General features: G+C 39.8%; 1 protein-coding gene across 17 annotated transcripts in view; it reads left to right on the forward strand.

Annotated features, from left to right (window-relative positions):
• CLASP1 (cytoplasmic linker associated protein 1) overlaps positions 1-24,326 on the forward strand; it is a 267,247-nt gene that overhangs the window by 206,224 nt on the left and 36,697 nt on the right. For 9 of the 17 annotated variants that reach the window (XM_038564902.1, XM_038564903.1, XM_038564914.1 and 6 more), the window contains 6 exons: positions 1,135-1,137; positions 1,278-1,441; positions 5,461-5,539; positions 6,564-6,707; positions 15,014-15,157; positions 15,943-16,049. In XM_038564902.1, the coding sequence (XP_038420830.1) occupies positions 1,135-1,137; positions 1,278-1,441; positions 5,461-5,539; positions 6,564-6,707; positions 15,014-15,157; positions 15,943-16,049 (641 nt within the window). Of the gene's footprint in view, positions 1-290; positions 360-1,134; positions 1,138-1,277; positions 1,442-5,460; positions 5,540-6,563; positions 6,708-15,013; positions 15,158-15,942; positions 16,050-19,959; positions 20,077-24,326 lie in introns of all 17 variants that reach the window. The other 8 variants (XM_038564906.1, XM_038564909.1, XM_038564904.1 and 5 more) reach the window with 3 other exon arrangements.

Below are 24,326 nucleotides of genomic sequence, written 5' to 3' on the forward strand. Positions count from 1 at the left end.
GGGTCACACAGATATCAAAGATAGAATTAAATGGAGGAAAATTGGGGCGCCTGGGTGGGTTCAGTCAGTTGAGTGTCCGACTCTTGATTTCGGCTCAGGTCTTGATCACAGGGTCATGGGTTTGGGCCCTGTGTTGGGCTCCATGCTGGGTGTGGAGCCTATTTCCACCACAAAAAAAAAAATAAATAAATAAAGGCAGAAAGATTTCAAGCATAAGATTCATAAAAGAGCACAGGGGACATTAGGTGGTATGGGGCATTGATGAAATTTCTGTTACCTGTCACCTCTAGATTGCTGATTCAGAACCAGAATGTGAGGATAAAGAAGGAAATTTGTTTCCATCAGAAGGCTCTTGTACAGTGAGTTTGGAGGTCTCAGTTTAGTTAATATTTGCTAGCTGCCTTTGAGCTAAGCAGGAATCCCACAGCTGGGGGCTCATTGAGTTTTTTCTGAGCTGTCTCACGGGAGACCCCTGGTGGTTTATAGTTTGCTGTGCTAGAACTGAGTAGGTGTATAATGGCTGGGTTGTCCCAGTAGAGGACAATGCATTAGCCAAATAGGGGACACAGTGCTACTTATCTCTCTGAAATCAGTTCAGGGATCACCCACTGTGGACCCTTATCTCAGCTTATACAGCATTAATGATCGCACAGCAGCATGAGAATTATGTGGACCGTATATTTTATTCTAAGCTGTAATTTTTTGTAAAGACGGTGACTTTTATAATATGTTTTTATATCATATTACTTTACAATATCTGAATTGGCATACATCGAAATCTACAATGCACAAGATTTTTTTCCTCATCATGTAACATTACTTGCTGAATTCTAGATAATGGACAGTAGTAGTATGGAATTATGATTGTTAAGTTTTTTCTTTTTTTTTTTTTAAAGAGGAAGGAAGGAAGGAAGGAAGAGAAGCCCCCAGGATTAAACTAACACCTTTCAGCAAAGTTAATTTCTCTCGGTACTGAGTTTTGAAGGCATATTGAGGGAGGGGAAAGTATCAGAGTAGCAATCTAAAGGCTTTCAGGTCTTTTTAAAAACTGCATGAAAATGGTATTAATTCACTGTGGACTAACATGGAATTTGTTTTGTTGCATGGCCTGGTTTGCCGTGGAATTCACAACAGAGAGTAAGTTCCGATCCTTTTTCCTTTATCTATTTTTTAAAATATATTTGTCTTCTCTAATATGACCAGTACATTTTTAATAGAGACTTTGGGGGAAATGATTAATTACATATGTGAAATGTTTGATTTTCATTTGTGCCTAGGTTTTCAGTATGTTTTTGGAGACTCTAGTGGATTTTATAATAATTCACAAGGATGACTTACAAGACTGGCTTTTTGTTCTTCTCACACAATTACTTAAGAAAATGGGAGCAGATTTACTTGGATCTGTGCAAGCAAAAGTTCAGAAGGCTCTAGATGTCACGAGGTGAGTTTTTTAGAGGACAGATCATTTTTCCCCCCAGCTTTTGAGATATAACTGACATATAATGTCAGTTCGAGGTGTATAATGTGATGATTTGATATATTTGTATATTGCTAAATGATTACACAGTTAACACATCCTTCACCTTTACCATTCTTTTGTTGTGGTGGTGGCAAGAACATTTAAGATCTATTCTCTTAGCAATTTCAAGTGCATAATAATACAGTATTGTTAACTGTAATCACCATTCTGTACTTTAGATCCCCAGAGCTTATTCATGTTGTAACTGGAAGCTTATAACCTTTGACGAACATCTTCCCATTTTCCCTAACCCATACCCCCTGGCAATCACCATTCTACTCTGCTTTTATGGATTTGGCTTTTGGGAGTGAGGTAATCGCACGAGATTCCATGTATACCTAAGTCATGCAGTATTTGTCTTTCTCTGTCTGGCTTATTTCACTTTGCGTAATGCCCTCAGGGCCCATCCACAGTGTCACAAATGACAGCATTTTCTTCTTTTTTATAACCCAATAACATTCTGTTGTTTTTCTTTATCCACTCATCTGTTGACAGACACTTAGATTGTTTTATATCTTGGCTATTGTGAATAATGCTACAGTGAACATGAGGTCAGATAGTGGTTTCATCCCCTTTGGATACATACCCAGAAGTGGAATTACTGAATTATATGATGTTTCTATTATCAATTTTTTGAGGAACATTTACTATTTTCTGTAGTGTCTGTACCAATTTATATTCCTACCCACAGTGCAGAGGGGTTCCCTTTTCTCTACATCTTCACCAACTTCTTGACTTTTTGATAATAGCTAGGAGGTATGAGGTGATTGCAATTTTGATTTGCATTTTGCCTAATAGTAATGTTGAACATTTTATGTATTTGTTGGCCATTTGGCTGTCTTCGGAAAATGTCTGTTTACATGGCCTAGCCCATGTTGATGTTACCAAAAAAAAAAAAAAAAAAACCCACTCATAGGTGGATTTTTGCTATTTTGTTGCCCATGGGTTTGTCATCTGCTTGAATAAGTACTCTGTTACACATTTTCCACATTCTCTTGTTAGCATACTTGTTGAAATGTCCCTGTATTCCATGAGATTAAATACTCATACCCTCCTTGAGCTGGTATTATTTTCGTGAACACTCAAGACAAATATAAAAGCAAATATAAAGGCTGTAAATTGATTCTCTTCTCTATAAAAGACATTTGAGTATTTACATCCTCTTGAAGACTTCAGAATTTTTAATACTTCAACTTCTTATAAGTCACACTAGAAACTTGTCTAGTTATAGTTAGGTATGATGTACCTTTTGTCCAGGTACAATCTCTGTTAGCATTCATTGGCTCGGAAATTGCTAACATAGCATTTGTAACCCTTTGGTTTTGTTTGTTTGTTTGTTTGTTTGTTTGTTTTTTAAGATTTTATTTATTTATTCATGATAGTCACAGAGAGAGAGAGAGAGAGGCAGCGACACAGGCAGAGGGAGAAGCAGGCTCCATGCACCGGGAGCCCGATGTGGGATTCGATCCCGGGTCTCCAGGATCGCGCCCTGGGCCAAAGGCAGGCGCCAAACCGCTGCGCCACCCAGGGATCCCTAACCCTTTGGTTGTTAAGGAAGAAAGTAAAAATCTGCTCAGAAAGACTCAGAGGTGTGTGAAAAACTATGCGCTATCATTGTTGAGACTTGTAATCTACTACCTCTGTAGCTGTAGGTCCTCAGCATACAAGTATTAGAACTTACATGACCTCAGAAGACACTTGGCTATGTCTTCATTGTGATTTGGTGGAAGATAGAGGGTTGTGTTGTCAGATCAAGGAATTTTTAAAAGAATAAACAAACAATTCCAGGGCTGATGATTGCCATCCATACAGTAATGTTTATATGACCCAGTTATTACTCACTGGACAATTACTGCATATCAGAATTGCCAAAAGGGAAGGACCCTTCCTCATTTTATGAACGAGGAAACTGACTTGACTTGACTTGCCCAGGTCACACTTTGTTTTAGTAGCAGGCTGGGGTCTGGAACCAGGACCGCTGGTTGTTGCCCCGTTTTCTGTTCCTCTGACTGCCGGCTGGCCTGTGGGTGTGCATCTTCCTCTCCTGTAGGAGGATGTGGATAGTATTTGCATTTTTTCTTCCTCTCTGGTTCCCTCTACAAACAGTAGCATACACCATCCTGCTGTCATCCCCCATGCATGTGTCTGATAGATGTCTCTGCAAAATGTACATTTCCTCTGTACTCTGATGCCACCTGTTTTCTTTTGGTCCCTGACCCTTTAGATTCACATTCATTTGTGCCGCTGTGGAATTTTATTACCTAGATAAGTTCCTTTTGATTTTCAGTGAGCTCAGTGTAATATACTATATAATAAGTCTTTGGAATGCCACTCCTGCTTTCGTTGAGTATGTTTAGTGGAGTCAGGGAACATACCTCCATACCAGTGTATCAGTGGATTTGTAAAGCTTCAGCTGGGGATTAAAGAGGTGAGGCTTACCGAGCTGATAATAACTGAGTGAGGGTAGACAGGAGGGATGATGATGCATAGGCTGGAGAGCTGCCACCGAGCATGTTACAGGTGGGTCCCGTGGTACCAGACTTTTCAAGGAAGGTCAGAAATGCGGATTAAGGCAACATATTTGAGGTATTGTTGTTGTTTTTAATGACATTCTGAAAGGCAGATAAAACATTTTGTGAACCAGACTAAAGGCCTAAAGGTCGCTTCCTTACTATAGGTGAATCTATGAATGGCAAAAACCATTCATAGTTTTAGTGATGGCAAGAATGTTAAGAGTCTACTCCTAAACTTTGGTGATGAAGGAAAATCCTCTTGTTATTTTTCTGGATGCTTCTTCCCTTTAAGAATCCTCTTCTGGGTAGATTCAGTCTAAGTCTCTAGAACACATTCATCATTCCTGTTTCCTCAGGAGCTGAGATGTCTAGCTTTTTAAGCATATATAGGATCAGTCAGTGAGTATGGGGTGGTGGGGTGGGGTCTCCATGCTGGCCGAGAGGGGTTCCTGCTTCATGCCTGATTGTGGCCATGCCTAACCGTGGGCATATTTCCAGATTAAACACACCAGTTTATACCTAAGTGGATTCTCCATTCTTCCCTTGCTGCAGAAGAAAAGAGAGGCCTTTTGTGTGTGGTTTGTCGACCTTTTCTTTAATTAATATGCAGTGTGAGTCAGTCTGAAGAATATAGTGCATTCAGCCCCAGTGCTTTGCTCTGTCTTTCCCGTTAGTGTGGAAGATGTGTCTGCATTTTCCTACATGGACACCATTCTGTACTTTTAAACTAATAGTAGTTAATTGCAGTACTTTAAGGGGAGAGAGCACAGACTTTAGCTAGCCAGGAGCCCTTGGGGTTACTTGATTATATCAAATATGTGAAGCAGCTACAAGAAATGAGATCAGGAACAGGCCAGAAGTTCTGAGGGTCCTGGCTTCTGCATGTGTGTTGTAGCCGGATGAGGAGTTCCTTGCTGGGTCTCCCACAGGCACTTGAGAGGACCTGTGGCAGGTCCATAGTGGGACCAAGGAGGACAGTGTGGTTAGGTTTAGCAGGGTCAGTGCTAAGCAGCCCAGTCAGAATGTAAATTCAGATTTGGGGATTGGAAGTGCTTCTCATGAAGCAGTATTCAAAAAGGTAGTTAGAAGATGAGCTAGGTCCCTAGAAGGCAGGTAGAAAATTTCTTAGTCAATTGCTTGGTCTTCATTTTTAAAATAGCATAACTCAAAGTAAGTATAGTGTCTGTTCGGGGACTTTTGGCAAGATTTCCCTTTTTCTGAATTTTCTACATAATGTGTATCACTCTAGTATTTATATAAAATGAAAAGTACAATTAGTAAACTTTGTCAACTAAGGTCAGGCTTGCTTTTATATCCATTTGATTCATCCACAATAGCGTATTTTTGTTACTGATATGGTTTTACATTACTTTTTGCAATAAATCTTTCTTTCAAAATGAGCACTTTTTCTTCTTCTCTTAAACCTAGGGACTCCTTTCCATTTGATCAACAATTTAACATTTTGATGAGATTTATTGTGGATCAAACTCAAACTCCTAACCTCAAGGTTGGTACCTATTTGTCATTACAGTTCAACCTCTAGAAGTTAAATTTGCTTAAAATATACTTTTTTTGTTCATGACTCTTATTTGGCTGTTATGAATAAATCTGCTGTGAACATCCTTGTACAACTATTTGGTAACATGTTTCCATTTCCCTTGGTTGAGTACATAGGAGAAAAGTTGCTGGTTTATTGGGTAGTTGTATACTTAACTTTATTTTAAATGGCTAAAATGGTTGTACCACATCCATCCATGATATTCCCACTAGCAATATAATGGAAGCACCAGTTCCACATCCTCACCCACATTTGGGTATTATTACTATTTAAACTAGAAAGTTCTGATGTGGTGAGATAAGGTATCTTATTGGAATGTTATGATTTCAATATTAACATTTTAACACATGAAAATTAATTGTTAATTACATACTTTGGAAAATCATAACTATAACAAGAATGAATTTGAGGAAGGATGTGTGTTAATTTGAATTTGGTCATGTACATCATGTGTTCTTTAATCATTAACTTTTGTTGGGATTTTAGTGTAGGCCCAGTAAATAATAATCCCCTTCTCCAAAGGTCAAAGCTAATTGAAGCATCCATGGAGTAGTTGGGGTAGAGTATTAGCTTGATCGCTGAAAATGCTACCATGCAGGACATGACTGAGGATGTATGAAAAAACAAAACTAAATACTTCTGGTCAGTGGCAGAGCTGGAAATCCTGCAGCCTGCCCATGGGGGCTCATGCCCTGCAGTTGTCCTGCGCATACATGAGGAACAGAGCATACCTTCAGTCTAAAACTGAAGAGAATTGAGCTATATGCCACTCACCCTGTTCCCAAACTTACCTATCAGTCATTTATTTCATGCTTTTGTCCCTGGCAGATGCCACTCCATGTGGAAACATGAATCCAGGGGAGAGGGGGTGTTCCCTCAATATTATTACTTTTTTCTGATCAGAATTCAGCTCAAAATTCTATTCAAAGATCTGTAAAATGTACTTATTGTTTATAATTATTGGATCTTTCAGGTCAAAGTTGCAATCCTGAAGTACATTGAGTCCCTCGCTCGGCAGATGGATCCAACAGACTTTGTAAACTCTAGTGAGACGAGGCTTGCTGTATCTAGAATTATAACCTGGACGACAGAACCAAAGAGTTCAGACGTGAGAAAGGTATGTCCAAGAGAACTCGAGTGCAGCTTTTTAAACACAGACTGTTCTCAGGCACGTATGAGGAAAAGAAATTTACTTAGAAACTTGCAAACCACCCCATACACCTTCACAGGATCCTTTATCGCTCCTTTTCTGTAAAAATCAAGTCTTTGCTCTTGCCCCTTACCTTCTCTCTGGTTCCATCTAGTCCCAGTCTTCTGACATCAAAATGAAAATCAGAAATCATGTATGAGGGGTTCATGATTTTCTTAGGCACCTGTTTTGTTCTTTTCAAATGTGTGAAAGCACTGGTAGCTAGCTTAGTGTCTCTTAAGGCCATTGATTTTTCATGTATCAGTTTCATGATGTGGACTTTGAGGACAGAATTGAAGATCTGAGGCTACATGGCCACAAAGTGCCTCCTAGCAAAATGTGGAGCAAAGTTTGCTAAGATAGGAATTCCTGAAATTAAAAAGAACAAACCGTTTTGGATCATAGACCACATTTGGAACATACTTTCTTTGACGTGGGGGGGTGAATGGATGGGGAGGAAGAATTCAGATTTAGAGCCACCTGGACACCAAGGTGATGCTTTGTTGTTGTTGTTGTTGTTGTTTTTCAATCAACCGAAGAGAAGTATTGGCTACTTTCTTCAGAAGTGGTAACATTGAGAGGCATATAACAAAGTAATATACTAGTACCCAGGGACATATAATAGTACACAGGGTACCATTTCTCTTACTAGGTAGTAGTCTGCCTCAGGATCATTACAGAGATTAATTATTACATGTAAAACACTTTGTCAATTCCTGAAAAGTTGTAAACAGGCAACAAGTATAAGTTACTGTGTTTGTTTCTCTTTCTCTCTTACCTGTCTGTGTCTTTCTGTTCTTGAGTTTCACCCGTGGCCATTATTCTTTTACTTAATATATAAACTTGAGTAGCCCTTATAAAGCACTCTTTAAAAGCCAGCTTTCTCAGTTCTGCTTTCAGACTAAAAGTACTTGATTCTGGTTATTGGTGTATAATCACGAGCCTTGCGTTTTTTTCCTTCTGTGCCATACTCCTTCTGTGTTTAGCCTGACCAGTGGACTCCTTTGGCCTTAAGCAGAGTTGATAATGTGGACCACTTGAGTCCAGGCAGGAAAAAAGGAAAGAAGAATTCCAGGAGCAGTTGGCAGGAGTATGTATTTACAAATGCAGATGAACACTTAGCTCTTCCTCTAATGGAGTTCAAAGACAGCAGAAGAATTCTCTAAAAGGTTTCTTTGAAAGGGTTGCGGGTCATGTAAGTCCTGTGTCCACTGTATAGTAATAAACTAAATTGTCCAAGGTCAAAAGAACAAGGACCAATCTTATTCAAGTATTCATTCAAAATTACTATCAAAAGAGCATTTCACTGGCAGCCTTTAATTTAGCCATTAAGCCAGGGTTGGATTAAGGAGGAACGATAGGGGATGGTTGAATGATTTGGTTGGTATGTGAGTCACAAACCAGTATTTCTGTTGTAATTTTCGAAGTCACAAGATGGCCAATAAATACAAAAGCCTTCAGGATAGCTTTCTGTCTTTAGTCATAACACTTAAGTATATGTGTGTCTATGTGTGTTCCTTTTGAAATTGAATGTTACTTAAATATACCCTCCTGTAGGGCTGAAACATATTTTCGACTTCCAGGTAGCTGTGATTAGGGCCTGCAGGGGAACAGCACACTTTCATCATAATGTCCACTTTCTCTGGACATGCACATTAGAAATTTGAACTAGAATTTATTTTCCTAACTATTCTAAACAGGATGTTATAGTAACTTTTTTCCTTGAGTTATTTAGCCTTGGGCTCCAATACACTCAACTTATTTTAATAATAGCATAAGTCAAATATGATTAAGATACTAGTTCAAACCTAAGTTCTGGGACAGTAAGCCTGATCTTCAGAAAAGTTGGAAAGCTTTATTACAGCAGTAGTTCTCAGTCCTGGCTGCCATTAAAATCAACCTCAATTCCTGGGCTCTGCCCCAGGTAATTTGACCTAATTGGTATAAAGTATGGACAGTGTTTTGGGTCTCATTCCCTCTGCTCTTGGCTGATGTTTAATGCACAGAGTTGAGACCCATTGCTTTAGACCGTTACCCTGGGTTTGAACTTCAAGGCATACAGCCTGCTAATGTTGTGTTGACCTGGTTGCCACTAATTCTCTTGGTCCCAGCCTACATCTTCTCTTCAGTGTCTTCAGGACGAGGGCTGGACTTGCTGCTCCCCTGTGTGGTCCCCACCTCCCTGTTTCCACCCACCCTGTATATTCAACACCTAGCACAACACCTGTTGAAACAAAGTAGGCATTTAATAAATATTTCGAATTAATTAACGAATGATAAATGTCCAAAGAGAAATGATCTCATTTTAAGTAGCACATCGAAGCCATCATTTTCAAAGCCATAATGTTGGAATCCCCTGTTTTGACATCTGTATTAGTTTTCTGTTGCATACCAAATCACCACAAACTTGGCAGCTTGAAACTACAAAAATTTATTAGATTGTCACTTCTGTGATTCAGGAATCTGGCACACTGTCTCTGGGTCCTTTGCCTCGGGTCTTAACAAACTGAAATCAAGAAGTCTGGGTTTTTGGTCTCACCTGAGATCTGGTCTCTTGTGGCTCATGGGTTCTCAGCCCAATTCTGTTCCTTACAGAAGTAGGGCTGAGATGCCTGTTTTCTTGCTGTCGGCAGGGGGTGTTCTCAGCTCAGAGACGCTACCCACCACCCCCTGCCACATGGCCCTCTCCACAACATGGCAGTTTGCTTTCTCAAAGCCAGCAGGAGAATATTTGGGGGGGAAAATATTTTCCCAAACTTCCCAAATTAGGTGAAAAACCTTAATCTATCTAAGAATATTAATTTTCTGCAGACAACACCTGGGAAATTGGCAGTGTAATTCATTCTATAGAATCTTACTTGGAAAAGCACTTTAAACTGACAGAATGCTACATTTGTTAACATTTTTAATATTTATGTTGTTCCCTTTTCATCTCAGCATTTTGGGGTGTTTCATGTTGGAGTGTTTAGATATTTAAGAAGTTTTGAAGAGGAGGGAAGAGGCATAGCCAAAACCAGAACACAAGCCAGTCAGCAGTGGAATATGCTTAGGCTGAGACTGAGGGGGGACTAGCAGGAGAACCCCCACCCAGACCTTCACTGGCCCACTTTATTCCCAAAGTCACTGTGTTCGTGTTTTAGGTATGGGAGCCCTGAATAGTCATGTTGGCCAAATTATACCTTTCTGAAGGCACTGTGTTTGTGTTAAGATAATATAATGTGGGGTGCCTGGATGGCTCAGTACGTTAAGTGTCTGACTCTTGATTTCAGTTCAAGTTGTGATGTCAGGATTATAAGATAGGGATCCCTGGGTGGCGCAGCGGTTTGGCGCCTGCCTTGGGCCCAGGGCGCGATCCTGGAGACCCAGGATCGAATCCCACGTCAGGCTCCTGGTGCATGGAGCCTGCTTCTCCCTCTGCCTGTGTCTCTGCCTCTCTCTCTCTCTCTGTGTGACTATCATAAATAAATAAAAATTTAAAAAAAAAAAAAAGGATTATAAGATAGAGCCCCACATTGGGCTCCACGCTCAGCACAGAGTCTGCTTGAGAGTCTCCTTCTGCCCCCACGCAGTTCATACACAAGACTGCACATGTGTGCACGTGCCCTCTCTCTCTTAAATAAAGAAGTCTTAAAAAAAAAAAAGATAATATATTAGCAATAGGAAATGGATTCTAGATTTGACTTTCGTTTGACTTTTGCTTCTGCCATTTGGTAATGGTGTGAGCTGGCAGCTGGCACCTTAACTTCTAGCACCTTAAATTCTTGTTTGTTCTTTATAAAATGAGAATGATAATCCCTGCCTCAGGCTTCATTGGAAGGACTAATTGCAGTAGGAAAAAACATAGATAAATATTACTTCATTTACATTGCAGCCACTGGGGCACCTGGATGGCTCAGTGGTTGAGCGTCTTGTCTTGCCTTTGGCTCAGGGTGTGATCCTGGAGTCCTGGGATCGAGTCCCAAACCGGCCTCCCCGCAGAGAGCCTGCTTCTCCCTCGCCCTATGTTTATGCCTCTCTCCCTGTGTCTCTCATGAATAAATAAATAAAATCTTAAAAAAATATATACATCAGAGCCCTTGCTCTTATTCTTTAAGGGTTGTTTTGGTTTTGCTGCTGCTGTTTGTGAAACAAATGGAGAACCTGCTTTTTCCAGCATTAGAAAGGTATTTTTTCCCCCATCAACCAAAGGGAATGTAGTGATGCAGTTGAATTTTTAATGGTGTGTTTGTATTTCAGGATTCAGAATCCCTTTGGGTGTGCTTATCATACATTGATTCTCTGACATTTAGCACCTACATTGTCAGATGAGATAGCAGATTCAGCCCCCCACACGTTGTTTTGAGAAATGCAGTAAATGAAAGCATGGCAAAGAAACCTAGAGAGTATAAAGATGATGTTGCCTGAAGCAAGAAGAGGTTAGAAGCCTTCAAAAGTTGAAATTTCTAGCTGAAAAATATTTATTTATTTATTTTGAGAGAGGGGGAAAGAGAGAGAGAATCTTAAGCAGGCTCTTTGCCCAGCACAGAGCCCAACACGGGGCTCAAGTCACAACCCTAAGATCGTGACCTAAGCTGAAACCAAGAGTCTGTCACTTAACCAACTGAACCATCCAGGTGCCCCTCTCATTGAAAAACTTTCAAGTCTGATTGTAGGTAGGCAGTGTGGCCTAGCCTAGGGTTTTCCCATCAAACAGGATTTGAGGCTCAGCTTAATGGTGACTGAAATGAGTTGACCTTTTTGACCTTTTCATCGAGTAAGGCAAGAATGCTACTACTGCTAGCAAGGATTATGGTTATTATGCACCTAGCAAATGATAGAGGTTTGAAACTGGTACTTACTATTGTTATGCTTCCTATTCTTAGCTGTTAGAGTATATATATACCTAAGGTGATTTTGTAAAAGAAGCCAAATACTTCCACAGCTTACAAATAACCCTGGTTTAAGCACTTGCTTCTTCTCTCATTAAATCCTACCGCCTTTCCTGTTTGTCAGTCCCCGCTTCAGCGTAGTCGAGTAGGTGAGGATTTCCCCACTAGGTCAGCTTCCACCTGCTCTGGGCCTGGAGAAGGAAACTTGGAAGAAAATTGTAAACAGGTAGATATTAAACTAAGTACTAATTTGAAAAAAGATACTTCACTGTTTGCATTTTAGATTATTAATACTGATACCCATGTCAAGACACTGAAAAGATTTTGAAGAAACCTAAAATTCGTATAATACTATGTGAGCGTGTGTGCGTGTAAATGTTTGTATTTTGACATGTTTTATGATTAACACCCTGCCCAAAGACATAGCTGTGTTGAGTGCAGACCTCTACCATAGTTTAGCAGATGAGTGAAGGATACTAAATACGAAATAATCTGAGTGTTTTCAGATACCCTTTCTTTGGTGATTTTCTAAAGCAATTTTAATGACCATCCAGAGGGAGCAGTAATCATTTAATACATTAGAAAACTTCTTTTCCTCCCCAACTTTAAATTTTCCCCAATTAATACCATACCAATGCATTTGTCAAAGCTTTATTGATCTCCTGTCTCAATTCTTTCCATGCTGTGGCATTGAGATTCGAAGGACCTTTTACCCTCACCTACCAAATTCCCCTATAGGGGGCGTGAGTGGGGATTTCCTTGTAAGTTGCTATTTGTTCTTGAAACTCAGTGACCCTAGAGTTGTCCATTAGAAAAAGTGGCAACCTTGAGTGTTTTGTCTGGCCACTGATTGGCCCCACCTCTTGTGAAAGGCAAGAAGCGTTCAGTGATGGGACAGGAACAGTGGCGTACTCCACTCTTGGATTCATTATTGCACATGAGCTCCAGGCTTTTTTCAACAGATCTCTCCAACTCAACCCCGTGTTTGGAATTACTAACTTTAAAGAGAGTGTATTGATAGTAATAATAAATAAAACCCAGTTTTCTTCCTTGCTTGGATTCTAGTATGCTGACGTCTCACTAAGAGGGTTGTAGGCAAAATATTTTAGGACCATAACCGCCTTATCTCTTTTTAAAACTGTGGCGTAAAACATTTTTAAAAGAACATATTTAAGTCCTACTTCCTATTCATTTCTGGAGCTTGAACATCATCAGAAAGGGTTTTACTTTGAAAACAGCTTTAAGCCACAGGGTGACTTTTGAAGATTGTATAAAATCAGTTATATTTTAGAAAATGTAAAAATAAATTATATTTGTTTATATGTATAAGTCACTGTAAATGTACCATCTTTCCAATGAGCTATATTTTCAAAATTCCCCGTCTTTCTGTTTGATTTCTCTAGTGGACCAGAAGTGAAAGTCTGCTGCACTTTCTTTTCCCATGTGATTAAGAGTCATTAATAGCCATGAATTAGCACAATTTCTAGACTTACAATCTTGCAGCCTTCTTGTTCCTAGAAGATCCCACTGATTTTATAATTGGCTTCATGAAAAACCCTTAAGTTAGTCATTTTAGAAAGAAATGTGTTTTTTTTTTTTTAAGTAGAGACAGTAGCACATTTCACATAAAAATATACGATTCAAAAATATACTGATAAATTTTCTAATTTTCAAATGCCGTTGCCAATCAAAAAATAAGTCCCTAAACTTTTCCTACAATTTTAAATTGACGACTTTTTTCCTCCCTGCTAAAACTCACGTCTGTTTCTGTCTCTTTGAAGTATAATTTTTTCTGCATGCATTTTTTTCTAACATCTAATAAAATGGTTTTTTAAATGCACAGGTTACTTTGCATGAGTTTTGGATTTGCTTCTATACAAATGCACAGATCCTGTTAATATATATTACCTCAGTGGTGAAATAGATTCCTTCAGATAACTGTTTATTAAGAATGTTTCAAGAATGAAATGTAAAGATGTATATTTTAATACAATCAGTAAAGTGTGTTTTGCTGTGTCATGAAAGCACACACTGGCCCCTTGGGATTTAGTTTGGTTGGAAAGGTTACTAAGGACTGTATTTGGAGGTCAAGGGGAAAAGTAAGATACTTTTGCCCAATGCTGTGCTTAATAAATGCTTTCGATATGTCTAAAAAGTAGTTTATGTTGCTGTAAAAAACATTCTACTGATATTTTAAGTTTCATAATTAATTTTTATTTTTGGTTAAATATCTGGGTCTCTGAATTTTCTTTTTTTTTCCTTCTCCGGACACAAATAATAATTCTGCCTTAACTGGATCCAGAATTGATTTTAACACTGTGAAAGCACTGAAATATTTTGTGGTGTTTATTTCCAAAGCATTTCTCAGCAAATACATTTTTTGTAATTCCCTATACCATGGGGGAGAATATCCAGAATAATCACTGCAATCCTAAAATTAAAGTGTTTTGGACAGATAAATGTATCCTTTCAGTCGGAAGACGCTCATAATGTGTTTTGCTTTCTTCTGACCTTCAGAAATGTGTAAGAAATGCCATTATTTACTAAAGTTTTCTCTTGGCATAGTTTTTCTAAATCAGAACCCTTGGAAATAATCTCTCAGGCATCATTTTTTAAGCTCAGACTGCCTGCTACTACTTAGTGCCTTAGAAAGCACATAAACTTGCTGAGTCTCGTTGGGCCACTGTTGCTTCAGCTAACTGCTTTCCCACCTTGCTGCCAGCAGTCCTGCAATTTATTGTCTCAATTAATAAAGAAAAGTAGAGCATTTGCCAAAACAGAAGAATATGTTTTTGTACCATGGAAGGCTGATTGGCTTCCCACGGTCTGTCTCTCAGTTCATAGGCCTAACAGGAGTTTTTCAGATGTATTTAAACTCTTTTTCTAGAATTTCCCAGTCACTCGGAGTAGGCTTGAGGAAAAGTGGTTGTTCAAATAACCTACTGGCAGCTCACATAGAGCCTTACTCTCTCCAGGATGCACTGGGAGCCTTGTCCAGTTCTGACTTAGTAGAGTGGACCATCTCAGCCTTTTCACCTTCTTGGATTGTTTCATTTACGGATTTATCAGCTTTGTACCTAGTACTGAACAACATAAGAGTAATGGTCTATTACGAGCATGTTATGGAAATCCAAGGCCAGGGCTCGAAGATGAAACTGGGGCATATTTTGTAGATTCAGATTAAAGTCAGGCTACTTAAAATTGATGATCTTATTTCCTTGTGTTTTTTATGACAAAGACGTCCTCTCTGTTTTTTAATTTACTTTACTCATGCAAAAAACATTTTTGTAAAACAATTTTAATGGAAGTTTTGACCAAAATACGCTATTTTCCGTTATATCAATTAATCAAGTGTTCTTTTTCCAGGCAGCACAAATTGTGCTCATCTCTCTGTTTGAATTGAACACTCCTGAATTTACCATGTTACTTGGTGCCTTGCCAAAAACATTCCAGGATGGTGCCACCAAACTCCTGCATAACCACCTCAAGAATGCTAGCAACACCAGTGTGGTGAGTGCGTGGTCAAAGTTGGTACCTCTGTACCTATTATGATCTCTGTGAATCCCTGCTCTCTAGATGTGCTCTAATAGAATGTCCAGCTTTCTCTTGTTCTCTTTCTGTAGGTTGTGGGCATCTGGAGAATGGGGCCATGTCTGATCCTGCCACATTCCCAATGAATGAGTGAACCTAGTATTTAAATATGGCCTTTTTCTTAAGTGAGATTTTTCAACCAGTTAAATGTTTACTTGTTCACTTGGTCCTTTATTCATTGAGTTACTTAATTTTTTCATACTAATAAAGATGGAAGTGAAAGTGCCCAATTTGTGTTATTCTAGTCATCTCTGATATCAACCATTCAACCTCAGGAATCCCTATGTGACAGTTATCTATTTTGGGTGTATATATACTTTAAATTGGCCTTAATGATTCTTTAAAAAAAAAAAAAAGTCACCCTGATTGTGCAAATTTTGCCCTTTTATTCACATGTGGGTTAAAAAGCTAAAGGTGGGGGGTGGGGGGCACCTGGATGGCACAGTCAGTTGAGCGTTTGACTGGGTTTTGGCTCAGATCTCGATCTCACAATCATGAGATTGAGCCCTACATCAGGCTCGGTGCTCATCGTTGAGTCTACTTGAGATTGTTTCCCTCTTCCTCTGCCCCTCCTGCTTGTGCTCTTGCTCTCACTCTCTAAAATAAATTAATAAATCTTGGGGGGGGGGGAAGCTAAGGGAAAGGGGACACTATAACCTTTGTTAAGCGCTTGAATAATGATGCTCATTCTGCTTTCACCCCAGGGCTCTCCGAGCAATACAATTGGCCGGACTCCCTCCCGACACACCAGTAGCAGGACCAGCCCCTTGACCTCACCCACCAACTGTTCCCATGGGGGCCTATCTCCCAGGTAATGCCATTTCAAGAAAAGTGAAGAAACTAAAGCACCCCAGTGTCTATCCAGCCTATTTCTAAGCTTTTAGACCAAGCTTAATACCAAAAAATAGATGGGTATCAGGAGACCATGAGCTCTAATTCTCACTCAAATCTTAACTGTACAATTTTGGGCAAAGTGCTTGACTTCTGTGGTGAAATGGCCAATTTGCACTGAATGTCCTTGGAGATTCTTTTGGCTCTAAGCACTCCCTAGTAACTTAATGATTTTTTTTTTTTTTTTTTTTTTGTTGTTGTTGTTTTTTTTTTTAACTTAATGATTTTAAAACTAAATTTACATTTAGTACTATTTCACATAAAACCATTTAGGAATTCATCACCTATTCTTTCAGCTCCAGGAGCACCTGAAGGTAATTGTCATCTAAGTAAATCCCTTACAGTTAGTCTACACATAGCCTGGGGTAGTGTTCCAGCCAAGGAGCCATTCCAAGTATAGTTGCTGTCATCATGGACTCATATTTGAAGCAGACTACTGCTCTGGAGAGGTATTAAGAACCTGAAAACTAAAATTGGATCAGAATATTCAGACTTTTATTGGGACCATGCAAACATTGATCTTACAGAGTCTGAGATAGCAACTTAAAATAAGAAAAAGACTTTGCCTCAGGAGCTCTAGACTTCTCCATTTGCCCCAAAGCCTTTGGAAGTCTCTGTATGGTGGCTTTAGTGACTACTGGCAGGTGTTGGGAGACTGCCTTGGCCTCACATAGAGTGGCCCTAGAGGCCAGATTTCACAGTACTCGGACCTGTGAGGATCATACATGCTGGTTTTGTCTATAAGAAGTCCAGATCTTTGCGATCCCTGGCCCCAAGAATCAAGGAGCTGTGTCTTAAGGGTTGTTGGTACCAAGATGATAAGAAAATACCACAAGTAATGCCATTTTCCCTTTAAAGGTAGGAAAATTTCAAAATGTGAGTGCCTTTATTTTTTTTTTATGTGAGTGCCTTTAAATTTATTTTAGATTTTTAAGTGATCAAGAGTCTCCCCAAATCTTCCATCCCTACCAATAAAATTCTCTTTAATTCTTCAAGTTGTCATATAAATATTTGGAATATATCAAATTTGTATTTTTCTCTTGGTGAAACAAAATATTTTGTATACTTATAGTATCCTACTGTTGATATTGCCTTATTTCTAATCCCCCTAAATCCCCCTGGTACTGTATTTAGGTAGAATGAAGAATGATGTCATGTATCCCAAGTTCGGTGTGTGTTGTCATGATTTTAGCAGGCTGTCAGAATTAATTAGTTGATATCAGAAGTGAAGGAAAACGTGTCTGACTTTCCCCAGGTGTGACTGAGGCTCAACCAACTATTTTTTTTTCATATTAATATCTGTATCTAAAGTATATGACTTGTCTTAAATGAACAGAGTCCAGTGATAACAGTGAAATCAGAGTTCTCTTTCTTGGAATGGGGGATGGTATTTTATAGAAAACTTGAATTCTCTGTTAATGGTTGCTTTTGTTTAGAAGTAATACTTCTACACCATTAGTTGGGAAATCTGCTCTTCAATAATACACAGTTCATACTTCTTATCTTTAGTTTTTTTACTATTAGGGTGGCATATCCCTTAGGTAGTAATAAGCAAAAGGTAAAACTCAAGTACTTTATTATCTTATGTGCTACTGGTCTAAGTAAAAGATTGGTGGGGGCTGCTAGTGTAATCCATCAGAGCTAAAAATTGGTTCAGTATTAATCTTCATGGATCCCCAGATTATTAAAAAATTTATTTTTCCAAGTCACCATTTATTTTTATTTGGCCTGGTCTTAATTTTTACTGTCAAGGTTGCTGGTCAGTGGAAAATATGAAAACGTTTGTTTTTAATATTAATATCATTTTCAAGATTAAGGCCAAGTATGACCTAAATATTTTCTTGGCAACAAATTCTGCTTTAGGGAATTATTTAATTGCATGGTCTCTTCATTTTTTAAAACTAATGTGGCCTCAGTCAGGGAATACCGAGCCATATGGCCTTAGCCAACAACTTGAACTCAGTAGATGTGATTTTTCTCACAACTAAAACTGTCCAGAAGTAGGAAAAATGGCCTACCATCATTATATAACTAGAAATATTTCACCAGGAAAATTATGAAAGCTAAGAACTTTTGCATTAAATAGGAAAATGGACTTAGGGTTACCCCATTCCTGAGGCGGCAGTAGACCCATTATCACGTGTGATTGCAGATGTTTTTCAAGAACACTGTTCTTGAAGCATCTGTTTTCTGTGAGCTACCATTCTTTTGAATCATCTTTAAAAAACGATGAAATCAGAAAGGGAGACAAACCATAAGAGACTCTAAATCACAGGTAACAAACTGAGGGTCGTTGGATGGAGTATGGTGGGAAGATGGGGTAACTGGGTGATGGGCATTAAGGAGGGTACCTGATATAATGAGCCCAGGGTGTTATATGCAACTGATGAATCACTGAGTTCTATCTCTGAAATTAATAATACACTATTTGTTAATTAACTGAATTTAAATTAAAAAGTAAAAGCGAAAAAACAGTTGCAAGGGGCTTCAGTTATCACTTCACATCGATTCCCTTTGAGATCACAAAGTAGACAGCAGTCCCCATCCCTCTCTGCTGTACATTCTTGGCAAACCTGTTATAGAGCAGAGTGATCCTAATTAGATGACCTCTCGCAATAAAGGGTAATTTTAGGTGGATTTTACATCCACTGCATTTAGGATCAAGATTTCTGTGGAAGCAAAGTGGGGATTAATTGGGAGACCCAGCCTCCCAAAAGTAGTGGAGATGGTGGTACATCTGTTTTATGCTCTCCCTGTTAGCAGAGCTCCAGCCCAGATGGTCACCAGAGTTCTCTTGTACCTCCACCCGGACTCAGTGTGGGACTCAGAGAAGGTCTTTGGGCCCTTGTATGCCTATGCCATGCTGACCTCTCATCTCCACACTTGTTTACCTTACAAAATGAGGCCACAGCTGTCTTTGGCAGAGGTTAGCTCTTAGGACCATGATGATAGCCAGCCTCAGGCAGTCCTGCTTCTGGGAATGTGGTCTCTGATGCTATGACTCCACTTTGGGCCCCAGGTCACATTTCCTGCCAGGTCAGCTCACACCTCTCCCAGTGCCTGTGGCTCCTCTGAACTGCAGCAGCTATTAGAACTGTTGGTCCGGGCCTCTGCACACCCAGGCCACTGGGTGACATTTACAAGGTGAAGAGATATCCCTGTGTTCTCAGATGCATTTTAATTCTAAAATTAGGTGATGTGAACAGAGGAGTTCAGGTGTTTTTGAGACCTGGTGCTCTGGCCCTCTAGTGGTACTTTTACTTTTCCAGAAGGAAATTACTGGTTGCAGCCTCTGAACTCCATCTGATTGGGTCCCGGCCTCAGGGAGCACACTGTCCACTGCTTGAGTGCTCTGGTCAGAAAGGCATGTTCTCTAGTCTTCCTCCTGTAGTCCCTTGGGTCCCGTTTGAATTAAGGCCCAAAATTCCTTCTTTGGTTCTTTATAGAATAATTGATTGCATTATCTGAAACTGAACATATTTGTATGTAAGTGTTCATAATGTTCTTCCCAGTGTGCACACACACGCACATATACACTTTTACACTTGGAATCTCATGATCTCATGATTTAAAAAATGTAACACATGACCAAGAAGGGAAAGAAAATAAGCAGCCTTATTGCAGGCTAAATTGTAAAAAACTGTTCATTTTCTCTGTATGGTGAAGAATAAATTTTGCTCCAGTTAACTTTGACAGAGCTTGGTCAAGGAAAGAGGAGACTGGAAGACGCTGAGGATGTAGTGATTCCCAGTTCCCTCCCCCGCTCCCCTCCCTGTTGCCTTGTTTTGTCTCTCTCTGACTCTCGTCTTCTGATCTTCTGATCACTGCAGTCGGTTGTGGGGTTGGAGTGCCGATGGCCTCTCGAAGCACCCACCTCCCTTTTCTCAGCCCAACTCCATCCCCACCGCTCCCTCCCACAAGACTCTCAGGCGCTCTTACTCTCCCAGGTAACAAACTACCTGTTAACCTTGTCTGAGGTGTCACAATATTATTGCATTTCCAGGGTCGTCTCAGGTCTTTCGGAAAGCCTTTGGCTTAGACGAACAGGAGTAGAGCCTTGGTGAGAAGTGTGAGCAGATGCATGATCTCTGTCGACCTGCACGAGTGTGGCTCCTGCTGTGTCACAGGGACAGAGACCATTTCATCAACCGACCAAATCTAGCAGCACCTACCATAGTGAGCCTTTTGGCCGAGGCAGGGCTGAGCCCCCTCAAAGGTGCTGGGGCAATGCCATGAAGTCAAGGCAGACAAGAGGGGCACAGTTTTCTTCGTTATTCTTCTCAGGAGGACAGGTCATTCCTGCTCAGAAGCAAATGAGTCCTGCTCTTTCCCAACCATACCTGTAGTGCTCAGTGCTGCTGTTGACAATGTGGACTAATTTCTTGCATAACATTACTGCAATTTGGTGAGAGTCCGAGGACACAGATCCTGAAGGGAAGCCCCAAGAAGTGTGTTCACTGCTGCATTTCATTGATATGCCCTGACTCTAGGCCAGAGAGTAGTCAGTATTCTCTCACTAGCCCCTGGTGGAAGGTGAAAAAGTTAAGGAGTCTAGAAGAAGGGGTGGGCCTTTGTTCAGATTGAAGACAGGTGGTAAATCAGTGGGACCAAGTGGGATCTACAGATTTCTATGGATACCTATTTGGTCCCTTAGGTGGTTATTTTAAAGGTCCAAAGATCAGAGGACCCCTTCCCTAGAAGCCTGTAATTTCACCAGCAGAGCATGAGGCAGTCCAGCTGCCTCTGGGCTGTGTAAGATGAGTTTGTACTCTCTGATAGGGTATGATAGAAACAAAACAGAAGAAGGTCTGTTACTTCTGAATGCCTCAAAGATAGCTTTTGCACGGATTTACATTCCTGTTTTTCTATTCTTGACTCATTGAAGCTGTACATAATAAACAAGTCAGCTAAATGTTTTAACATCTTTCCTTTGAAACTCTTATATCTGAGAAAGTAACTTCCCAAGTGTACAGAGAATCCTATAATGACTAGATGTTTCTAGATACACAAGATTAGGGCAAGGACACAGCAGCAGTGTGACAGCTGCTGTCGTCAATGTTAATAAAGCATGTCACCATACTTAAACTTTTTTTTTTTTTTAAAGGTTAGCCATGCATCAAAGTAGAAGTCCCATTTATTAACTGTGTTCCAGGACAATGACCTGTGTGCCCTAATAGACACTAAGCTTCACCCCAGCCATTCTTCCCATCCAGCCATCAAGACTCCTTCCAGAGGACACCTCATTTCCAGAATTATCTTTAGCGCATGCACAGTAACACAGCTAAGGCTAATAAGTACCCATAAGTTCTGTTGACAATCAGAGGGAGAGAGCATTGATAAGAGACTTTTACATGTAGAAAAACCCATCTGTTCCCTACAAATAAGAGGAAATCTTTGTCTCTTTGCTTTCTGCCAAAACTGTATTGTGTAACAAGGAATGATTATATCCTAATTCCATTCCTGGTGTGTTTTCTCTAACAAAATGACAAAGGGGAAAATCTCAGAAGGCAAACTTCCTGTCTCCAGTCTCCATTCTTGGAGACCTGACCTCACACATCTCCCTGACCACAATATGGATCCTTTACAACAGGGCAAGTCAGATCTCTGTTCTGCCTCAGTATTGGATGACATGGCCTGACCTTGGGTCCATGAATATTGACCAATTGAGCAACTCTCCCTAATCTAAAGAATTCTAAGGAAACCTTTCTGGGGTCTAATCAGAGTGTTTACAGAAGACCAGGAGCTGGCCTTTAACCTAAAGGATTATGTCTCTGAGCTAAAACAAGACAGAATGTGGGGGCAGGTAACAGTCCAGGTTGTATCTAAGCAAGCCTCTTCTGATAGGTGAAGCCACTTCATCCTTCTTGCTATGCTCCCTTATGTTCTGCTGGCCAGGAGCACGGCGTCTGTGATTCCCCAATGATGGCTTTCATGAGAATTTCCTTGTTTCCCCTACAGAATGAAGGCTCATAGGCATTGATTTGGGGGGAAAAAAACAAAAACAAATGCCAAAACATGAACTAGCAAAGAAAGTAGCATTATCTGTTTCCTGTTGGGGAAAAACAATACTGTCTCTCACCTGGAGCTCACAGTTTTAGCTTCATACCAAGGATATACTTCAGACCTCAATGAGGCTAGTGAGTCTAAAAGAAATGTCACCACAGATTGTACTTGGTCATGCATGTGTACTCCTGATTATTAATTGAAAGTAAGAAGGAGGAACATTAACTTCTAGGATCCTTTATTACTTTGAAAAGAGGCTGTATACAGTAATGTTAAAGTCCTGTGAACTCAAGTGAAATATTTTAAGACCATTTAGGTTATGAATAATGAGATGAATTATGTGAAAGCTAATGTTATCTGAAGCGACATATGGAAAATAATATTGTGACATCCCTTAAAAAGCTGAACGTTCCGCCAGACTTCCTCTTGTCCATCTGTCATTCTTTCAGTTTTTTTTTCCTTTTGCATGGGCTATGCTATTATTTTTGGTTGTTGTGATTAAAAGTATCTTAAGGCATCTTTTTACATCTCGTATGCATATTTTTTGTTTGAGTCATACTCAGTTTTTATATATAAAAAATAGTGTACTGGCCAGATGTATAAATGCCTTTGTTCCCACATAAGCTGGTATTGTGGTGTTCTATGAAGGAGGGGCTGGGAGTCCCTGTGCTCTTCAGTCATGCTTTCTTCACTTTAATGGGATGTTGCCTCATAGACAGATAACCTTATGAACTCAACAGGGGTTGAAATCTTGAATTCTATTCAAGTTTTTTATTCCGCCTCCTGTCAGTATATACGTGCAATTTTAGCTGTAAACGTGTTCATTCACATTTTTTGTGTTTGATGCCAGCGCCAGTCTGAATTGGCGTGTATTTTTGTGAACTCTCCAAGTACAAGTGGAGTATGAATTTTCTTTCATTCATCAGAAAAGAAGAATGGGTTCTATCTGAGCAAGTTCTGCGATTTTAGGTAAATCCCATCTGTGAAGGTTGAGTTCAGATGCTGTGCCCCAGTAGAACCTGTCCAGTCTTAGAAAACACTTGGATCATTGCAAACTAGAGGCGTTAGAGGTCTGGCTATTTCCAAGTGAGAAAATCCACTTCCTGGATTTTCAAATCCTGTCTTACTCATCTGCCCAATCCTGAAAGAAAGGAAGGAAGGAAGGAAGGAAGGAAGGAAGGAAGGAAGGAAGGAAGGAAGGAAGGAAGGAAAGAAGGAAAGAAGGAAAGAAGGAAAGAAGGAAAGAAGGAAAGAAAAAGGGAGCAGACATAGTAAATATATATGTATGCGTATATGTACGTATATATATATATATATATTTTTTTAAAGATTTTATTTATTCATTCATGAGAGACTCGGAGAGAGAGGCGGAGACATAGGCAGAGGGAGAAGTAGGCTCCCTACAAGGAGTGCGATGTGAGACTCAATCCCAGACCCTGGGATCACACCATGAGCCGAAGGCAGATGCTCAACTGCTGAGCTACCCAGGCGTCCTGTAAATATATTTTTAAGTTACAGGAAACTTAACCTTTCATGAGAATGTACAGGATTGATTGTGGTGCCTGGAGGAAAGGTTTCTGCTGGCAAGTGTCTATGTTCAGTTACTTTTCTTGAAGATCACACAAGTGCTTTTCTTTAGTCTTTAATAATGTTGTCAAATGCTTACTTATATACAGGCAAGAATTCTTTGAGTATGCCCTAGCCATCCTCAGCATAGCTCAAGACTTTCTGTAAGTTCACTTAGACCAACTCATCTGATCTCTTGATATTTTCTTGAATCAAGTGACACTTAAACTAACACAGGTTTTTTGACTTGCCCTTGGTTGATTGTCACTTCTTATTTGGCTTTCTTTTTGCTATCCTTTATCCTGTGCTTTTCTTTGATATTCTTTGTGAGGGATGGTGGGTTTTGTTCCCAGGACCCATTTGAGGGCACTTTTCAGATCTCTGAAGGCTGCTTGTTGACACACTGCGTTACACCCAAGGGCTCTTTGGGATTTTTGCTTTGTTTCATGTTTTATTCTGCACATTCAATGAAAGGAACGATAGTTGACATCACTTTTCTGTGAGGGACAAATATTTCTTGCTTTCTGAAATACTTTTAGACATCCCTCTAGGAATGTGACTCATCTGTATAAGATCTGCTTTTTTTATAAAACACATAAACTTAAGCATCTTGAAAGAGTTGGTATTC

The sequence above is a fragment of the Canis lupus genome, chromosome 19 (genome assembly GCF_011100685.1).
Source record: "Canis lupus familiaris isolate Mischka breed German Shepherd chromosome 19, alternate assembly UU_Cfam_GSD_1.0, whole genome shotgun sequence".
Classification (NCBI taxonomy): Eukaryota; Metazoa; Chordata; class Mammalia; order Carnivora; family Canidae; genus Canis; species Canis lupus.